Raw genomic sequence first — 20,600 nt, 5'->3', positions numbered from 1 at the left:
GCTAAAGCTGCGGAAACTGATGAAGAATAGTGGCTGGTTCCCAGGTTGCATCTTTCGGAGAGGTGTCTTTCCACTTGACAAGGACTTCCTTGATCATGCAGCCACGCAGGTGCCATTCTCGCGTGTCCAGAACCTGTTCAGATTGGAGCCAAATTAACCCTTCTTCATCCAGTTCAGGTAGACTGGTTTGAATTCTGCAATTGTTCCCAATCACTTTCTTGAGGCATGAGACATGGAAAACTGGATGGATTTTTGCAGTGGGTGGCAAAGCTAGCTTTTAGGCAACTTCTCCAATGTGCTGAAGTACTTGATACGGTCCGTAAAATTTTGGAGATAGTTTCTGACAACCCTTGTCTTTGAGTGATGTTTGCTTATATGGTTGTAGCCTAAAAAATACCTGATCCCCTTCTTGAAATTGGCATTCTGAGAGATGTTGATCTACCTGTTGCTTCATGCAATTTTGAGCTTGATGAAGATTCTCTCTAAGATGGGCCAGCATGGTTGTGCGGTTCTGTAGAAGTTGATCCATTGCTTGTACCTTCGAGCATCCCTTGATATAAGAAGTAGGGGAAGGAGGGAGTTGACCATAAACTGCTTCATATGGAGTCAGTTTGGTGGTGGCATGATAGTTGGTGTTATACCACCATTCAGCTAGAGGTAACCACTGTACCCAGAGATGTTGGTTTTCTGAAGTGAAACACCTAAGGTAGGTTTCCAAACATTTGTTGACTGCTTCAGTTTGACCATCAATTTGTGGATGATAGGAAGTACTGAGTTGTAGTTGGGTACCTTGTAGCCGAAAGAGTTTCTGCCAAAAGTTACTGGTGAAGACCGGGTCACGATCAGACACAATGGAAGTGGGCATGCCATGCAATTTGAAGATCTGATCCATGAAAGATTGAGCGACCAAAGTCGGTGTAAAAGGGTGGGGTAGGGCGCAAAATGCGCATACTTAGAAAGTCTGTCCATAAGCACCATGATGACTGACTTTTTCTTGACTTTGGAAGACCCGTAATGAAATCTGTAATGTGCCTGGGGATTTGACTGTTTCTCCTTTGTGGCGCTGACAGACGTCGCATTCAGCTACAAAAGTAAGAATGTCCTTTTTCATGCCTGTCCAAAAAAATGATCTTCGAGTGCGAGCATACGTCTTCTGAAAGCCTGAATGTCCTAGAGTGGGAGATGAGTGCAACTCCGCGAAAATGCGACTTTTGAGGGTGGATGTTGGTGATATTACGATTTCGTCCTTGTAGCAAAGAATCTCATCCTGCCACGAGTAGCCCGCTGTGGAATTTGGATCCGCCTGCAATTGAGTAATGAGTTGGGAGAGCCAGGGGTGTGAAAACCATTCCTTGCAAGCCTCTTCAATCCATTCTGGAATGGGAAGGGAAATTGCGAGCAGGGTACTTTCCTCCTCAAATTGGCGAGATAATGCATCTGCTACAATATTGTCACGCCCTTTCTTGTAAATTATCTCATAATCATACCCCGACATTTTGGCGATCCATTTATTTTATTTTGGTGAGGATAGGCGTTGCTCCAAAAAATATTTAAGGCTTTGATGGTATATGCGGATTTGGAAATGTCGCCCCAATAAGTATGGTCACTAGGTATCTACTACATGTAAGATGGCCATCATCTCCTTCTCATAGGTAGATTGTCCCAGATTCTTCCCACTTAGTTGTTGGCTCGTGAAGGCCAAGGGTTGACCTTCCTACATTAAGACTAGCCCAATACCCGTACCCGAAGCATAACATTCAATCACAAAAGATTTGTTGAAGTCGGGTAGTGCTAAGACTAGAGTGGAACACATGGCATGTTTGAGAGCTGTAAAGGCCTGTTGTGCTTCTTCATTCCAGAGGAATGATTTTTTCTTGAGGAGTTGAGTGAGTGGCCTCGCAATGCAACCATAATTGCGGACAAAACTGCGATAGTAGCCTGTGAGACCCAAAAATCCTCTCAAGCTCTTCAAGGTCTTAGGTTGAGGCCAATCCTGCATTGCCTGGATCTTTTTGGGGTCCACCCTGACACCTTCACGCCCCACAATGTGGCCCAAATACTCAACTTCTTCCATGCCAAAAGAACACTTGGACATCTTGACAAATAATTTCTGCTTGCGCAGCAGTTGCAAGAGCAGATCTACATGCTGAAGATGTGCGGCCCAGGTGCGACTGTAGATGAGGATGTCATCAAAGAAAAAAAGGACAAATTTTCTGAGATATGGTTTGAGCAGGTGATTCATAAGGCTCTGAAAAGTGGATGGGGAATTACAAAGACCAAATGGCATGACCAAGAACTCATAATGGCCTTCATGAGTTCGGAAAGAAGTCTTTGGAATGTCTACTTCTTTCATGCGAATTTGGTGGTAGCCTGAGCGAAGATCAAGCTTAGTAAAGAATTAAGCCCCATTTAGTTCATCCAAAAAATCATCGACAACTGGGATGGGAAATTTATCTTTGACTATCAAGTTATTAAGGGCCCTGAAGTCTAGACACATACGCCATTCCCCATCTTTCTTGAGCACCATGACCACCAGTGATGAATAAGGACTAATGTTGGGACGAATGACGCCTTCTTTCAAAAGTTCCTTGATTATTTTTTCTATTTCATTCTTTTGGGCGAACGGATATCTATGGGCGCACATTTGGTGGTTGGGGCCCTGGGACCAAAGTAATGCTATGATCATGTTCCCCTCTCGAGGGTGGAAGCTCATGAGGCTTGTCAAAGACTGGTAGATGGTTGTTTAAGAACTGTTGCATCTCAGGATGAATATGAAGAGAATTGGGTTCGAAGGCCTAGATGGCATTAAATTGAGCTATAACTCCATGGTGGCCCTTTCTTAACAATTTTTCCATCCGATGTGAGCTGATGATAGAGGGAGCTCCCACCTAGAGTCCGCGGAGGGTATGTGTGTGGTTGTTCTTCTTAAATATCATCTATAACTCTTGGAAATCCATTGTGATTGGGCCAAGTGTGCAAAGCCATTCAACACCGAGGACAATGTCGCACCCTCCCATGTGTATGGCAAACATCTGGGTCTTTAACTGATAATCCCCCATTTGAAGTTTGACATTTTCACAGCGACCTTCACATTTCATTGTTCCCCCATCAGCAATTTGGACCTGGAAGTTAGAAATTGCTCAGACAAAACAATGCACTGCTTCCGCGACTCTTTGATGGATAAAATTATGTGTACTTCCACTATCAATCAAGACTACTACTGGGAGATGCTTAATAAAACCTCTGATTTTGAGAGTTTGAGGCGAAGAAATCCCTGCCAAAGCATGCAGTGAGATAACTGGTTCTTTAGGTACATTGTCCTGCTGGTTGTCCTCTTCTTCCTCCTTTGGTTCCTCAAGTGGTGGGGCTTCCTCCGATGAACTGTGATCAGTAGCATCAATTTGAAGTAATTTGGGCTCCTTGCATTTATGCCAGGGGTAGAATTTCTCATCACAGTAGTAGCATAATCCTTGCTTTCTTCTTTCTGCCATTTTTGCTGGTGACACTTTTTGAACCTTGAGTGTTTGGGTAGTGCTTTGAGCCTGTGGGGGGCGACCCTTAGCGACCCTTAGTGCTTGGACTGGGCCGCTAATGCACGTTCTACTTCACGAGCTATCCTGCAAGCATGCAACCATGAGCTAGGGTGGTGCAGTCGGATGTGGGCTTGTATGGCTTCTTTAAGACCACTGACAAAACATTCCATGTAGAACTCATCTTGTAGACCTCTAGTGCGGAAAGCTAAGGCTTCAAAGGCTGTAATATATTCATTCACTGTTCTTGTCTATCGGAGCTTAGTGAGACGACCCAAAAAGTCAGATTCATGGTCAAAGTGATCCATAAGAGCTTTTTTGAATGTCTCCCAAGTCAAGGGCCTTCCATAGCAACGTTGATGCCATTGCCACCATTGCCATCTTTCATTGTCCAAGTACATGATACCCACACTAAGTTGAGTCGCATTATCCAGGATGTAATTTAGAGTGAAATATTGCTCCATTTGTGCTATCCATGCGGCCGGGTGAGAGCCATCAAATTTATACATGTCCAGCTTGGGTGGTCACGGATGGGATTGTTGGTGGGTGCCAAAGAGGTGAAGAGACTGGCTAGACTCACCCTCAATGTTTTCATTGCCAATATATGCCTCCGTGTGTGCCTCCACCTTGCCCTTAGAGAGTGTTGCATTTAAGTTCTGCAGCTGCAACACGACCTCGTTCAATGTTGATTCAAGTTTGTCAATCCTCTCATTCGCCATAGCTTGAGCTCTAGTTTGTACCATGCACCGATTCGATGTACTTCAAATTTGGGACCACCTGAATTTTTTTGCACTAACAATTGAATGGTACCACCTTACTCAGCTCGTCATCTTGATTCTGATGGGCTAAGTCACCAATAAGCACCCCATGGGGTCTCAGACTTTTTTTTTTTTATTACTCCGAACGAAGTTTTACCCCTTGCTTAGGAATACTGCAGTAGCCGAATCCCAGAAATGTCAATGCTGCCAAAAGTCCTGCGAAAATCATGCCCAGGTATAGGAACCCACACAACTACTCAGATCTGGATGGCGGGTCGGATGGATCTGAGAGATCTGAATGGCTGATATGAGAGATCTGAACGACGAAACTAATTGTTGTTGCGGATCTGATGGATCTGATAAATTTGAATGGCTAATCTGATAGATCTGAATGGCGGAACTGATTGCTGTTGTGGTGACAAAACCCCACTTGCGAGATCTGCTCTGGCAAAGATTATGCATGATCCAGAGATAAATCAGGGAATTATGGTCTCCAAGAGTGTAAGGTGCTACAGATCACAATATACATAAGGGTCTGACAGTAGTACTCGGCCCAATTTTTCAGGGCACTAACCAAGGAGGATCAACCGTACCCTTAGCCGTACAACCCGACTACCCTATCGTACGCGCGAGTAATCTCTCCAAGTGTTGTTCTCGGTGTACTGTAGCAGCAAGACGACCGACGGTTTATCTATGGCAAGGTTGCAAGGGAGATAGGGGGCTTCCGATATACCTAGAGGGTACTTGGAAGACAGTCTGTGCGCGGTTCTGTCTAATGAGCTACTACTCAAAGGGGTATCCACAGGGGTTACAAGGGAGTCCAACAAGCGTGACCACCTCTTGTATTTCTTGTGTGCATGCCTCCCCAAATCCGCAGGGTTATGCTCTCAACGACAGATCCCGTGGTTTAAAGACGCCGGAACACGTCTCTAGCCAAAAAAAAATTGCTAAAAATTGGAGATCCCACCAGCCCTGGAAAGCGCTCTAATATCACTTGTTATGCTCTTAACCTACAATACAATACTAGAATACCAAATATGCGAAGAAATATACCCAGAACATAGAACAATGAGAAATAACAGCAAGTATTTTATTATTCAGAACGCAATGTTCACTTGCCTATTCAAGGGGGCAACTTCCAAATAGAGTTGAGCTCAATTACGAAATAAGACACGATGCTCCTCAAGGGGAGTCTCTATCCTTTATATAGGATTCATACATGCAATACCATGGGGCAATACCATGGTTCTTATTAATACCATATATCTAATACCATGGCCCATTTGCAACTAAGTTTGGTCCCTTCATTAAATGTGGGTTAACCACTTACAATTATTAATATGGCCTTTATTGACTCTTTACTTAACAATAACTATGACTCGATCCTATTACATAAAAAAGGGGGTTAGGGTGGGACCCTAACAATCCAACTTAATGATTAAGGCTAACTCCCCTATTAAAATAAAAAAAAATTATGGGTTTTATTGATAATCCTCAACCCTTAGAATAAATTTAATTCCTTTTCTTAGTTGTTTGAAGATTCATCCAATGTCCAATCAAAGGAATTTTCTTGGTTTCCTTTGGGTTCAATGATGATTGCTCCACCTACCACCTTAAATTTTCTTTACTATCTATTGACTACTAAATTATTAAAAAAATTGCTACCTTTAAAAAATTATTATTCTTGTTGTTGTTGTTGTTGTTGTGACAATTTATGAAGGGCTTGATCTAACTATTCTACTTTTTTTCCCTTTTTTCACGGGAATCCAATGATATAAATTTTGGCGAGATTGTACATTTTATTTATTTAAATTGCATTTTTTAAATGTATAAAGAGATCTAGTGCCTTAAAAAAAACTCAAAAAACACTTATATTGCATAGAATATAAAGTTAAAACTTGCAATTCCAACAAATCTCTATTTAATTTTGACAAAATCAAAATATATATATATATAAAACAATTAAACTCTATTTTTTAAAAACTATAAATAAATTATAATTTAACAATATGCAAATAACTATGTGCCTATAAGAATTTTGAACATGCAATGTTCAAACTACTTTAGATTAGATTTTTGTGACATGACAAAGACATAATTAAGGGTCAAATTCGATCCAAGTTAAGAAAAGGTGATAAGTATATGGGCTTGCTTAACCTCGTGGCAACGAGAAGGGAGAAAATCACTTACTTTCAGAGGAGTTTGATACGAGCGCAAATGCGGAATTCGTTGATCCCAACAACATCGACATGGCCATGGACATGAACAAGCTCGTTTTAGTATTGAACCTCAAGAGCAGAGGGATTCATAGTCAGTGTCACCGTGGCCACTCTTATTCTCTTCTTTCTAATGGGTGTAGTCGTGTTTCTCATAAAAGTGAAGGATGGGAAACGATGCCACTCTTATTCTCTTCTTTCTAATGGGTGTAGTCGTGTTTCTCATAAGAGTGAAGGATGGGAAACGATGGGAGCCCAATAGATTTACTCACAAGGAACTAAACATCGCCACATGCAGATTCACAGAAGGGAAGGTTTTAGGTCAAGGGGGCTTTGACAAGATTTACAAGGGCATTCTCCCCAACAACGGCCATGAAGTCGCAGTGAAATGCATAACGAAGGAGTCCATGGAAGGAATGAAGGGGTTCATTGCAGAGATCTTGAGCTATATAAGTCTACCAACTAGGCTCAAAATAAATATTATAAAACTTAAATTAGTGATTATGTCCCTAGAGGAACATATATGATCTGTCTTGCCATATTAATTTGATAGTAGGCTTTAAAAAAATGCAAGTGTTAAGTTGACTATAGGTATAGTGATTTTTATTTTTACTTTTTTAACTTTCAAAAAAAATTATAAAATCCTATTGTCTATGTCAAAGATAATGTAATCTTAAAAGTTTGAGCACAAAAATATCTATTGGCCTTAATCTATTTATATTATTAGGTTTTTTTTTAAATTGATGTGTATGAATTATTGTAATTTAATAATTACATATATTTTGATTTTTTTCTTCGAAATATAATGATTTAATATTTCGCAAAATTTTAAATTTTAATTGTTTTAAATGTATTTTTAAATATATAAATTGGTTTAATGTTTTGAAAAAAATATATGAAACACTTATAATTTATAAATTGCATATATAAAACTTGCTATTATAAAAAAATACGGTTAAATTTAAATTGGAAAAAAAATACAAAAAAGTGACAAAAACTCTAATAATCAAAATACCCTTATGGGAACCGTATATTGGAAAATCTACTTTGATGTGCCACATCAATTTGTACATTGTATTTAATGGTGCCACATCAATTTGTACATTGTATTCAGCAAGTTGTTCCATGCATAGTTGGATTTTTGCGACTTGTAGAAAAAGTGTATTATTGTAACATACCCCCTTATCTAACTCGACAACCAGAGGTGGTTACTATGCTAACCCGACTCTCAACATGTACTTATGAGAATGGGGTATACAAATTTTCTGCTTTATTTTCTCTTTCAATACTAAAATAAACCAACTCATGTTATCCATCTCGTCGAAATGGTTCCAATGATATAAAACTTTGCCCTATTCGAATTCCACCATAAAAAATAATGTCAATTTAAATTTTGCACATGGCAACCATGTTTTCAGGGCCTCTAGTTGGCGAGCGCCCGAGAGAGTCAAAAAACCAATGATCGCGGTTAAAGGCACGCGGGCGCACCCGAATTGTGCGACGGGCGCCCATATTTGGTTAAAGGCGACTCAAGTTAGAGTGTTCAATTAAAGACGACTTGGGGGTGGCATTCAGTTATGTGCAACGATGGGCACAGACATAGCGTGTGCGACATGTTGAGCGGGCATCCACTCATTACGACGGGTGAGTCATGCGACGAGCGACCAATGGACGAGTTGGATAAAATGTGCACGGTGCGCAAGTGGGCGCGTTGGGCGCCCGGGCGGGTGCACACTCGAGATGGGAAACACGCCCATGTGTGAAAGCATTGTGTAGCAATCGGGCAGGCGAGTGGCTCGGGCTAACTCGAGAGGTAGCGACGCTTAAGCGATGGGAAGTGACATGGAAAAATAAAGATGGAAAACATAATACTTATGTGCAAGCCAACACATACATAACATTGGATCTGACCTTTGGAAGGTGAACATGCGCGACGGTTGGGTGGGGTTGGGTCTGCACCGACCCATATATATAAAGGATGGCATGGGAGCTTTAAGGCATCATCGAACTCGTTCAAGTTCACATATCCCAGAGATATACGAAGGGGAACGCGGAAAAGACAACTGCAGAGGAAAGGGCCGAGAGAAGGGTGGATTGCAGGCAGGTCAAACTAGGTTATAGGCAGACGCGTTCAGGCAGTCGGGTGAGTCGAGTCACAGGACGACAGGTCACACGGTGTGCAGACCATGCACTTGTGCCGATGGACAGGAACTTAAGGCAGTTGCAGACAAAGAGGTTCGATGTACTGCATTGAATAGTTGGGTTGCGGGTTTGGGTGCGAGCGACACAAAGCGTGAGTTCGGGCAGAAGCAGTGGTGCATCATGTAGGCCACGTGTAGAGAAGGGTGGTAGCACGTCCACGCTGCACGACGGGCAGATAATGTATGGATTGGCACATAAGTTGGGCCAATCTAAACGGTGTGAGTAGAACGTGTTAAGTCGTGACTTAACTTGGGGTTTCTTGTGTGAGTAGTGTGGGCAAATGGCAATAGTGTGCTACACAACTTGTGGCACGGTTGGTAAATTTGGTTAAGAGTGTGGGCCGATTTGGTTGGTTGCAAGACTTGAGCATAATTGTATTTTTTGTGATATATTGAACTTATTATAAAACTATTGGGCAGAATTTACGGGAGTTGCCCCTCCCAAGTATATATGGGTATGCTTGTTGTTGTTGTGATTTCCGCTGCATATTAATGAAATATTAATTGAAGAAGATAATTGATGATAAGTTATTTCCGCTGCATTATTAAGAACACTTACTAAGAACAATTGTGTTAGGCGTAGCCTGTATACTTAAGTATTTGTGAAAATAAAATGTATAGTGGTGTTGTACCCACCTATGTGTGGTTGGAAGACTACCACCGGGATAGGGGTGTGACAGATGGTATCAGAACTTGGTTCAGGGAGAGCCAAGTTGATTTGAGATTGAAGTTGAAGGAAGCACTACAACCATAGTGTGACATAGTTGAGCAGGTGATGAAGCATGAGCTTGGGCCAAGTTGAACGAAGGAAGATGGAAGAAAGAACTTTTCAAAAGCTTGAAGACATGAAAGGTTACTGGAAGGACAAGAAGAAACAACACTATGAGGCTCTTGTGCAAGAGAGGGAACTCTTGGGGCACATTGGAGATGGGATAGTGGATGTGCGGAAGGCCTTGGGTAACCATCATGGAAGGCATGTTGAACTTGAATAACTTGATGAGAAGATACAACAGGGTGACCGAATAGGATGAATGAGTTCACTTAAGGGAGAGAAGTGCCACGTTGCAGGATAAAGTCAAAGGAATTGAGGATGATATCAAGAGGGACTTTCCTGATCGTAAACCTATTATTATAGAAGAAGATGAGCTTGAATACATTGAAAAACTTGGAGCTTACGAGCTAGCCATGTAGGATGACTTTTGGATGGTTGGGTCACTTTGAGTGGAGGAGGTCGATGTGTGCCAAGTAGGTGCACTTGAGTAGAATAAAAAGAAGGAGAAGATTGATGCAACTCAAGCTAGACCAGCATTGGATTGTTCGAATGAACCGAAAGGAGAGATTGCATACCTTAAGAGGACTACCAAGTCAAGGCACGAGTCAAAAGACAAATCTGAGGTCGAATTATTGAATAAGGTCGTTGAGGTAAGATGCAAGACAAAGCCTACGAAGGATGGAGTTGCCTTGAGGTTGATTTTTGTGCAGGTGACCGTACATGGAAAGAATTTTGTTCCATTGGTTGACACAAGGGCTACAAATAGCTTCCTTAGCAAGAAGGGAGAAACATATTTTGGGAAGAAAGCTGAAGTGGAAAGGGAGTTTAGTGCTTTCAAATCTATAAACTCTACTATCAAAGTTGTGATAGGTTTTTAGAAGAACACACAAGTGAGAGTGGGTTCGTGGTTTGGAAATTTGGATTTGAGGGTGATCGAAATGGATGATCATGCTATCGTTTTGGGGTAGGATTTCTTAATAGTTTCACAATTCATACCGACGGTGGACCGTGACATGATCTTGATTACAGCTGGAGTACAAACCATGATTGTTTTGATGACAAGGAAGAGTCAGTTGGGATATAGACCAGGGATTTATTCGATGAATTTTTATCCAATAGACCCGGATGTGAAGCATGATTATGTGGAAAAAAGGAAACTTGGATGTGTGACTCAACTAACGAAGGAGAAGCATATGATCGACTTTGTTGTGAGAACTAGGAAGAAGAATAGAGGTGGAAAGGAAGTTATACCCATCATGGAGAGAATGACATATGCATCATCTACCGGGAGACCTCATCATGAGGTTGCTGATGAGAGAGGAAGTTCGAGCACTTCTTATAATGCAAAGGTTGGAGAAGGTTATGCATGTAGAGATCCAACTACCATTGTGGAATTTTGTAGGTATGCTATGGGAATATATGACTTTCAGTTGACCAGAGACAAGCTTGAGAAGCTTGGATGTACACATGAAGAGGTTGTTGCGGTGCATGATTACTTGAGGACACAACATCAATCTGAAACTTGGGTGGATGAGAGTTAGGCAGGAAACTTCCTGGCCCTTGTTATGTGATAGACCTTTGGAGATGGGTGTGTGCAGTGACTTGATGATGAGAAGGACCGCACCACCTTGACAAAGGGGCATTTAGGGAAAGGGCCTCTCTCACATTATGATGCTTGGATGGATGTGGATGATTGGTATATGACCATGAGCAGCACATGGGCATTAGCATCAATGACAACATATTGCAGGTGAGATGGGGATTACTTCATGGACCTGGATATGGCTTACTTAGAGCATTGATGGACAACATGTTGTGGATGAGATGGGGACTACTTCATGGACCTAAGCATGGTTTACTTGACATTTCGATAGAGATGATGGATTCTTAATCAATTTGATGTTGTGATAGAATGCTAGAGAAACAACCAGAAGTGGCATGAGGAGGATCATTCTCGTGGATTTGGACGTGGCAGTTGGATTGATCACCTGACTAGTTCGAGCCACAAGGGAATGCAGTGCACCAAGATATGTGAGAGATATATTGAGGTTTTACTAAGATATGTTGTGTTGGATGGAGTATCATGGAAGATATTTCACATGACGAGTCAACACGATATATGTTGTAGTGGTAGCATGTAGCTTGAGTTAGAAGGACAAACCTTCCATGATGGGGCAACATCTAGGGTTTGCGATGAATGTGGTTGATGATCATGGATTGAGGAGACTTTCCCATTTTGGAGACATGATCCTTGATGGAGGTTTATGGGATGGTGAGCAGAGTTGGGTAGCATGGATAGTGAATGTTGGAGCTAGATACACTTTGCGATGTTTTGATGATGATGGTGTTGTCGAGGACGACAACATTTCTAGAGTGGTGCAGGATGTTAGGGCCTTGATTTGGCGAGCGCCTGAGAGAGTCGAAAAACTGATGATCACGGTTAAAGGCATGCAGGCACACCTGAATTATGCGACGAGCACCCATGTTCGGTTAAAGCCAACTCAGGTTGGAGTGTTCGGTTTAAGGTGACTTGGAGGTGGCATTTGGTTATGTTCGATGAAGGGTGCACACATAGCAGGCGTGTTGTGTTGGGCGGCCACCCACACATTACAATGAGTGAGTCGTGTGATGAGGTGCGATGAGTGACTAGTGGACGAGTTGGAGAAAAAGTGCACAATGAGCGAGTGGGCGCATTGGGCGAGGGCGCGTTGGGCAACTCGAGTTGGGCACCCGGGCAGGCGCACACCCGAGACAAGCCACAAGCCCATGTGCAGAACCATCGTGCAGGAGTCATGCAGGCGGGTGGCTCGGGCTGACCTGAGAGGCAACGACATTCAAGCGATGGGAAGCGACATGGAAAATTAAAGATGGGCCAACATAATACTTATGTGCAGGTGGATGCATAGATAACATTGGAGCCAACTTTTGGAAGGTGAACAGGTACAACGGTTGGGTGGAGTTGGGTCTGTACCAACCCATATATATATATATAAAGGATGGTGTGGGAGCTTTAAGGCATCATCGAACTCGTTCAAGTTCACATTTCACAGAGATATACGAAGGGGAATGAGGAAAAGACAACCACAGAGGCAAGGGTCGAGAGAAGGACGAATTGCAGGTGGAACGAACGCGATTACAGGCAGACGCGTTAATGCAGTTGGGTGAGTTGGGTCACAAGGCGGTAAATCGCTTGGTGTTCAGGCCATGCGCCTGTGCTAACGAGAAAACACTTTGGACGGTTGCAGACAGTCAGATTTGGTGGACTGTATTGAACAATCAGGCTACAAGTTTAGGCGTGAGTGACAAAGTCATGAGTTTGGGCAGAGGCAGTGGTGCGTCGAGCAAGCACTGTGTAGAGAAGGGCGGTAACATGATCACGATGCATGACAGGAAGATAGCATACAGATTGGGTGCATAGGTTGGGTTGAGCCAAACGGTGCAAGTAAAACATGTTAAGTCGTGGCATAACTTGGGGTTTCCAGTGTGAGTAGTGCAGGTAGGTGGCAGTAGTGTGTTGCACAACTTGTGGCACGATTGGTAAATTTGGTTAAGTGTGCAAGCCAAGTTGGTTGGATGCATGACTTGAGAATAATAGTATATTTTATGATATATTGAAGTTATTATAAAACTATTAGGCAGACTTACAAGAGTTGCCCCTCCCAAGTATATATGGGTATACTTGTTGTTGTTGTGATTTTCACTGCATATTAATGAAATATTAATTGAAGAAGATAATTGATGATAAGTTATTTCCTTTGCATTATTAAGAACATGTTGTAGTGGCTGCAACACCCTCCAAAATTTTGGCTCGCATCCAAATTTTGGAGCCTTCCTTGGTTTTTCCACTGATGGTTGCAAACACTCGAGCTCATTCCATGAGCTCTTGTAGAGTATTTACACACTTTTGCTTGTCTGACCAACAGTCGTATTTTGGCATGTTGATTGCTTTGTCATGCTTGTGATCCTGCTTTGGTGATTTTGAAGGTTGGTCCTTGTGTGCATGAGTTTTCTTCACTCTGTGAACATCAGTCGTACTCACACACAAAGTTGTAAGCACTTTCGTGCAAGTTTCGTCACGGTCGTTCGAAGGTCTATCTCAAGTGTCGCACTTGTCGCTCTTAACCTTAATACAGTCTTACTGAGCACATGTTTGTCTTATTGGTTTGTGGTCTCCTATCGTCGATTTATGCTAAGTTTCTAATCATAATGTCACGTCTACACAAGTTCACTTGCTCTCGCACTTACCCATTTTTCCTGAAAATATATTGACGGACAAACCCCTTCAACCAGACAAACCCCTTCATGGCATGATGACTTACGGGATGAAGAAGGAGTGCATGCTAGGATAATTGCGCACAGCTGAATTGACATACAAAGCACATCAAGTAGCAAGCAAAAGGGATACATGCACTGAACCATCAAGCAACATAACATCTTGACATGAACACCACAGTCAGCCAGTACATGTCAGTAGTGGCATGTCGAGTTATGTCAACAGGTACAATGGTTGGGTGGAGTTGGGTCTGTACCAACCCATATATATATATATATAAAGGATGGTGTGGGAGCTTTAAGGCATCATCGAACTCGTTCAAGTTCACATTTCACAGAGATATATGAAGGGGAACGAGGAAAAGACAACCACAGAGGCAAGGGTCAAGAGAAGGACGAATTGCAGGTGGAACGAACCCGGTTACAGGCAGACGCGTTAATGCAGTTGGGTGAGTCGGGTCACAAGGCGGTAAGTCGCTTGGTGTTCAGGCCATGCGCCTGTGCTAACGGGAAAACACTTTGGGTGGTTGCAGACAGTCAGATTTGGTGGACTGTATTGAATAATCAGGCTACAAGTTTAGGCGTGAGTGACAAAGTCATGAGTTTGGGCAGAGGCAGTGGTGCGTCAAGCAAGCACTGTGTAGAGAAGGGCGGTAACATGATCACGATGCATGACAAGAAGATAGCATACAGATTGGGTGCATAGGTTGGGTTGAGCCAAACGGTGCAAGTAAAACATGTTAAGTCGTGGCATAACTTGGGGTTTCCAGTGTGAGTAGTGCAGGTAGGTGGCAACAGTGTGTTGCACAACTTGTGGCACGATTGGTAAATTTGGTTAAGTGTGCAAGCCAAGTTGGTTGGATGCATGACTTGAGAATAATAGTATATTTTATGATATATTGAAGTTATTATAAAACTATTAGGCAGACTTACAAGAGTTACCCCTCCCAAGTATATATGGGTATACTTGTTGTTGTTGTGATTTTCACTGCATATTAATGAAATATTAATTGAAGAAGATAATTGATGATAAGTTATTTCCTTTGCATTATTAAGAACATGTTGTAGTGGCTGCAACACCCTCCAAAATTTTGGCTCGCATCCAAATTTTGGAGCCTTCCTTGGTTTTTCCACTGATGGTTGCAAACACTCGAGCTCATTCCATGAGCTCTTGTAGAGTATTTACACACTTTTTCTTGTCTGACCAACAGTCGTATTTTGGCATGTTGATTGCTTTGTCATGCTTGTGATCTTGTTTTGGCGATTTTGAAGGTTGGTCCTTGTGTGCATGAGTTTTCTTCACTCTGTGAACATCAGTCGTACTCACACACAAAGTTGTAAGCACTTTCGTGCAAGTTTTGTCACGGTCGTTCGAAGGTCTATCTCAAGTGTCGCACTTGTCGCTCTTAACCTTAATACAGTCTTACTGAGCACATGTTTGTCTTATTGGTTTGTGGTCTCCTATCGTCGATTTATGCTAAGTTTCTAATCATAATGTCACGTCTACACAAGTTCACTTGCTCTCGCACTTACCCATTTTTCCTGAAAATATATTGACCGGACAAACCCCTTCAACCGGACAAACCCCTTCATGGCATGATGACTTACGGGATGAAGAAGGAGTGCATGCTAGGATACTTGCACACAGCTGAATTGACATACAAATCACATCAAGTAGCAAGCGAAAGGGATACATGCACTGAACCATCAAGCAACATAACATCTTGACATGAACACCACAGTCAGCCAATACATGTCAGTGGCATGTCGAGTTATGTCATGATTTGTCTCATCCACATCACTGTTATGGGCCATACTTGTTGTAATCAAATGTAATGTAAAGTGAAAGTCCAATGGATGCACATATGAAGTTGAAGAGTCACGTCAGTTGAAAAGTCATAGGAAGTTGAACGTTCATGAGGGAAGTCCAAGAGTCACAAGGGTCAAGCATCACCCTTGGCTATATATACCCCCTCATTGTATGAGCAAAGCACTTTTCACCTTGCTCCTCCCACAAAGCCTTGAGAACATGTAGTCTATTCTTTGAGGAGTGAGGAGTGGCTCCAATGTCCCACTACTAGGACTAGTGATGTATGGTGTATAGATGTGTCTTGGAATTTTTGCTTAATTCAGAAGCCTGTCTCAAGCCAACACGTTTTCACGCATGTTTTGTATCCATTTGTAAGGGTATTCTTTAAACATTTGTAATGCATGTTTGCTTAACCTTTACTAAGATAATTGAACTACTTTGGTTATTTTAGTACTTACATTGTTGAATATGTGTTGTATTGTTTATCACTATTGTCTCGTCAGTGTGGACTACTCCGCAGGACATTAGAAAAACCATTCTTGTTTTTTCTTAGTTATAATGACCGTCACCCTCGTGTGGAATACTCCACTGAATGGTGTACGTGTTTTCCCTTGCATTGTTGTTTTAATGACTATTGCATCCACTGTGGACTACTTGGCTAGATGTTGCATAGGCCCTTGTTATTTTCGCATGTGTCTCTCCCTGGGTGGTACTACTACCTCTCATTTAGAGGCTCACTTTTACTCTCCCCCATTACAGTAAGAGAACCCAGACACAAAGTTACATTATGCACTCACCAGGCATACTCACCTCGCTTTTGAAGATACAAGCATAAAACTCGCATGTGCTGAACAAAGAGCTAAGGAAAATCTCTAAGATAATGGAAATTAGGCCATCATACGAGATGGGAATCCTACACCAAATAGTGTGAGGTCTAGTTGGGACTTCATACCGGGGATATCCCCTGAATGTTGGCAGGTCCATCACCATCAACATTTATGGCACTAGAAGGAGGGCCACTAACAATTTATGGTTGAATGTCCTACCAACACCACTTATCTATCATCTGGTCAAGGAAGTACCACGAACTCCCTCTCTCCCACGTGCAACTCTGAGTTGGTTACTCCTCACCTCCTAGACCCGGACAAGAAATTTCATATCATCACATCCGTGTTGTTTATCCCATCACCTGTTAGTTTTCTAAAGTTGTTGAACTGATTCCAGGAGTACACACCCTTCCCTCTTCGCAGAATAAGCAAAAGACTACACCCACAAGAGTGCTAGTCTCATCTATTGAAGAAATAATCCTCGACTCTCTTGAAGAGCTGGCAAAATATATTGAAAAAAAAGAGGAACCTCCAGTTTTCCTAGAAGGAGAAGAAGATAACATCTTTCTCTTGGGCTCAAGTTCCAGTGGAGCTAGCGTAGGGGAAGCAAGCGAAGGGGAAGACAAACCAACAAATTCAGAGGTTGAACCATCAAATTTAGAAGAAGAGGAGGAGGACGAAGAAGAGGACAACATGGCTAAGAAAAATTTGGAATGGATGACACAAGGCCCATTGGCGCTCCCAGGTGTCTTGCACAAGATTCCAAGACACACAGAGAAATTGTTAACAAAATATGACCCTGACACGGCAGTGAAGGTAGAAGATCATCTAGACACCTTCTACCTACATCCACAGACACTCGAGGTACGTTATGACAATGTTGCATGTAGACTGTTTCCATGTACCTTGGATGGCAGTGCAACTGTATGTACCACAACCTTCCTGTCAACTCCATTCAGAACGCAAGGGTGTTCAATAGAATTTTCCTTAAGAATTTTGATGAATACAAAACCCCTTCCATGTTGCTAAAAGAGTTGGGCAGTCTCAAGATGGAGCGGAAAAAAAAGTGGAAGATTTTAACCATATCTTGAACAAGTTCACTGCAGAAACCAACCCTCACGACTCCATCACAATTGACTACTACATGTCTGCATTGCTGACCAGCAAGGAAAATTACCAAGAGGCAATTTATGTGGAGAAAGACCTACGCACTATTAGAGTCATTATAGATAACGAACTAGCTAAGGACACCAATGACATGGGCAAGAGATCTCAGGCTACTATGAGTGAGGCAAAGGAAAAGGAAGCAAGTGAAATCGAAAACCTTACTTGTCTCATCAAGTCCTTGACAACCAAAGTTTCCAAACTCAAGCAGCAGACAAGCGAGACAACCGTGAATAGTAGGCCTCCCATATTTTTGCAGAAGAAGAACTCAACTTTGAGAAGCAACATTCACTTGGCCAAAAATACATAGAGCTCTAACCTTGTGTTCAACATGGATGCAATTGCAATAGATCATTATTGCAAGTTCCATGGCGAACAACATTCAGAGAGGACTTGCGAAGGTTGGAACCAAGAAATGAGTGCACTAGCTACACAGTTGACTGATCAATTTATGGCCGATGAGCAAGCTGAGTCATAGAATCAAGACCAAGAGGAAGTTGTTGCTGTGGATGAAGCTCTAAGTGTTGGGCATGTAATAAACATGTATCAATGTGCTAAAACTGCCCAGAAGACAACCACCAAGAAGGAGCCTTTGAGCAGTCATCCAACCTCGAAGCAAAACAATAAATAAAATTTGAGGAGTCAAGGGGACCCCACTGTTTTTGAGATACTGAGAGAAAAACTAAGACAACATCTGCTCATAACAGTGGATCCACTAGTCATCTCAACATAGAAAACACTAGTAAAGTCTGGGAAGATAGCTGCAGCTAAAAGTTCATCTGTGAGCAACAAAGAGAAAAGCATCCCACTGGACAACATGAACACAAGTCTACCAACAGACAACGAGGTGATTCTTCCCACTCTAGATTACAACATTGTTGAAGACATGAAAAAGACTCGTGCGAACATCTCTCTTTATGAGTTAACCAAGCTCACGGGTCAGCAGGATATTATTTTGCGCGCACTGGGGCAAACCTCCACAGACAGTGTTGCCTCTTCCAGCAAGGGACAAAGCAAGTCTCCCAACACACTCGCATCCATGCTCAACATGCTTCGCATGGAGGAAGCAAACTCACTCTGCCCACTGCTTTTGTTATCATTTGAAATATTTAACTTCAATGTCCACAATTGTTTGGTTTATTATGGCGCGTCAGTCAATGTCATGCCACTCTCTATTGTTAAGCGGGTCAATTCTCAACAGAGTAATACAAGTGCACACATCGTCCAACTTGATAGAATGTGTGTCCTAGCCATTGGTGAACTCCAGGATGTGATCATCTGGCTATCGTTTGGCGAACGAGTTCACCAGTGCATCAACATTGTGATTGTGGACATCTCGGAAGCATATGGATTATTACTCAACATATACTGGTCCAGAAAGTTGCAAGGATACTTTGTTATGGACTGGTCACATTTATGGCTTCCGTACAAGGGCAGAAACAACCAGATTCAGGTGTTGTCGGAAAGATATATGAAACATAACGTTACTCCCTTGAATGGTGAAAATGAACCGTTGGCTTTCGCAAAACTTATGTTCGAAAATTTCTTTCTGGAAATGCAACTGGGGTGTTATCTTGCACAGCTAGGCCCCACCCAGATAGACACATAGTTGGGTCTCCTTCCTTGCCCAATGGATGGAAATGAAACCTATACAGTACATTGTAACAGTAGTAGCAATAGTGTTAGCAGTACTAGCGCGGCAAGCAGTCCTTGTACATATGACATGTGGACCTTGTATTTCGACAGATCCAAGACACAGGATGGCTCTGGAGCCGGGTGTGTTTTGATAGACCCAAGGCAAAGGAAACACTTAGTCTCAAGCCGCTTGGAGTTTGAGTGCACGAACAACACTACCAAATATGAAGCACTCATTTTGGGCTTACAGAAAGCCATCAGCCTCAATGTTGCTATGCTAAAAGTGGTAGGTGATTCAGAGATTGTGGTATGTCAAGTACATAACACCATACACTGTGTTTCACCTCGTCTTAAGAGTTACCAACAAGAGGTATGGCGACTTATCTCTAACTTCCAAGCTTTCAATATTGTTTCTGTACCAAAAATGCGTAACGCAGCTGCAGATGCCATGGATAATGCAGCTGCTAGGATGACACCGCTAAGGGATAGATTTGCTGTTGAAATTTTGTATAATCCATATGTCCCAGATAACATCACTAATTTAGGTGTTTTTGATGATGACCAACATATATTGCGCTTCATGGCGAACACTGACGTCTTCAAAGACACAGCAATAGACAAAGTTGAGCATGAGTAGTCTTTGCAAGACACAGCTGATGCAAGTAAATGGAACCTCATCCCCAATGGTGTGATTTCACTCGAGAGGCTATATGACTTGAAGAACTGCTTCCAGGGACCCAAGAAAGCTAAAACCCATAGTTCCACGTTGATGCATGACCAGATTAATCTAGGAATAGACAAAGATCTAAAGTTCGCGAATCTCGGTATGTGTTGCACACCGGAAGAGCGGTAAGCCTTTAGCCACATGTTCAAATAGTACTTTAATGTATTCACATGGATGTATGATGACTTGAAAACATATGACATGTGAATAATCCAACACATCATCCCAATCAAGGAAGGGGCCAAACCATTTCAGTAGAAGCTCAGGAAAGTACATCTGTCGCTTGAGCCCCTCATTCAAAAAGAGTTGACTAAGTTATTGGATGCTCGGATCATTTACAAAGTTTTTCATTCAACATGGGTTTCAAACTTAGTTCCTATGAGAAAGAAGTCTAGGGAGATCTGCATGTGCATAGATTTTTGTAACCTTAACAAGACCTCGGACAAAGATAACTATCCAATGTCATCTATGGAGCACATATTACAGACAATATTTGGAGCAGAAATGTTCATTTTGCTAGACGGTTTCTTAGGATACAAGCAGGTCCTGGTAGTAGAGCCTCACAGGCTGAAAACAACTTTCTGTACCAAGTGGGGTACATTTGCTTATCGAAGAATGCCATTTAGGCTAGTAAACACAGGCACAAATTTTCAGCGCATAATGGACATCGCCTTCCCTTTGCTCACTGGAC

The 20,600-nt window shown here is 42.2% G+C and overlaps 1 protein-coding gene across 1 annotated transcript in view; it reads left to right on the top strand.

The window, feature by feature from the left end:
* The window catches only part of LOC149205996 (uncharacterized), a 67,500-nt gene extending 57,604 nt beyond the window's left edge, over window positions 1–9,896 (top strand). Inside the window, exon 3 of the mRNA XM_089397562.1 lies at window positions 9,774–9,896. Within this exon, the coding sequence (XP_089253688.1) occupies window positions 9,774–9,896 (123 nt within the window). The remainder of the gene's footprint in view (window positions 1–9,773) is intronic.
* The last annotated feature ends 10,704 nt before the right edge of the window (window positions 9,897–20,600 follow it).

This window comes from Pinus tabuliformis, chromosome 1_2, assembly GCF_031772625.1.
Source record: "Pinus tabuliformis cultivar Carrire ecotype Pingquan chromosome 1_2, CPIR1, whole genome shotgun sequence".
NCBI classification, from domain to species: domain Eukaryota; kingdom Viridiplantae; phylum Streptophyta; class Pinopsida; order Pinales; family Pinaceae; genus Pinus; species Pinus tabuliformis.
Note: the sequence above shows the minus strand (reverse complement) of the source record. Positions and strands in the feature narration are given on the sequence as shown.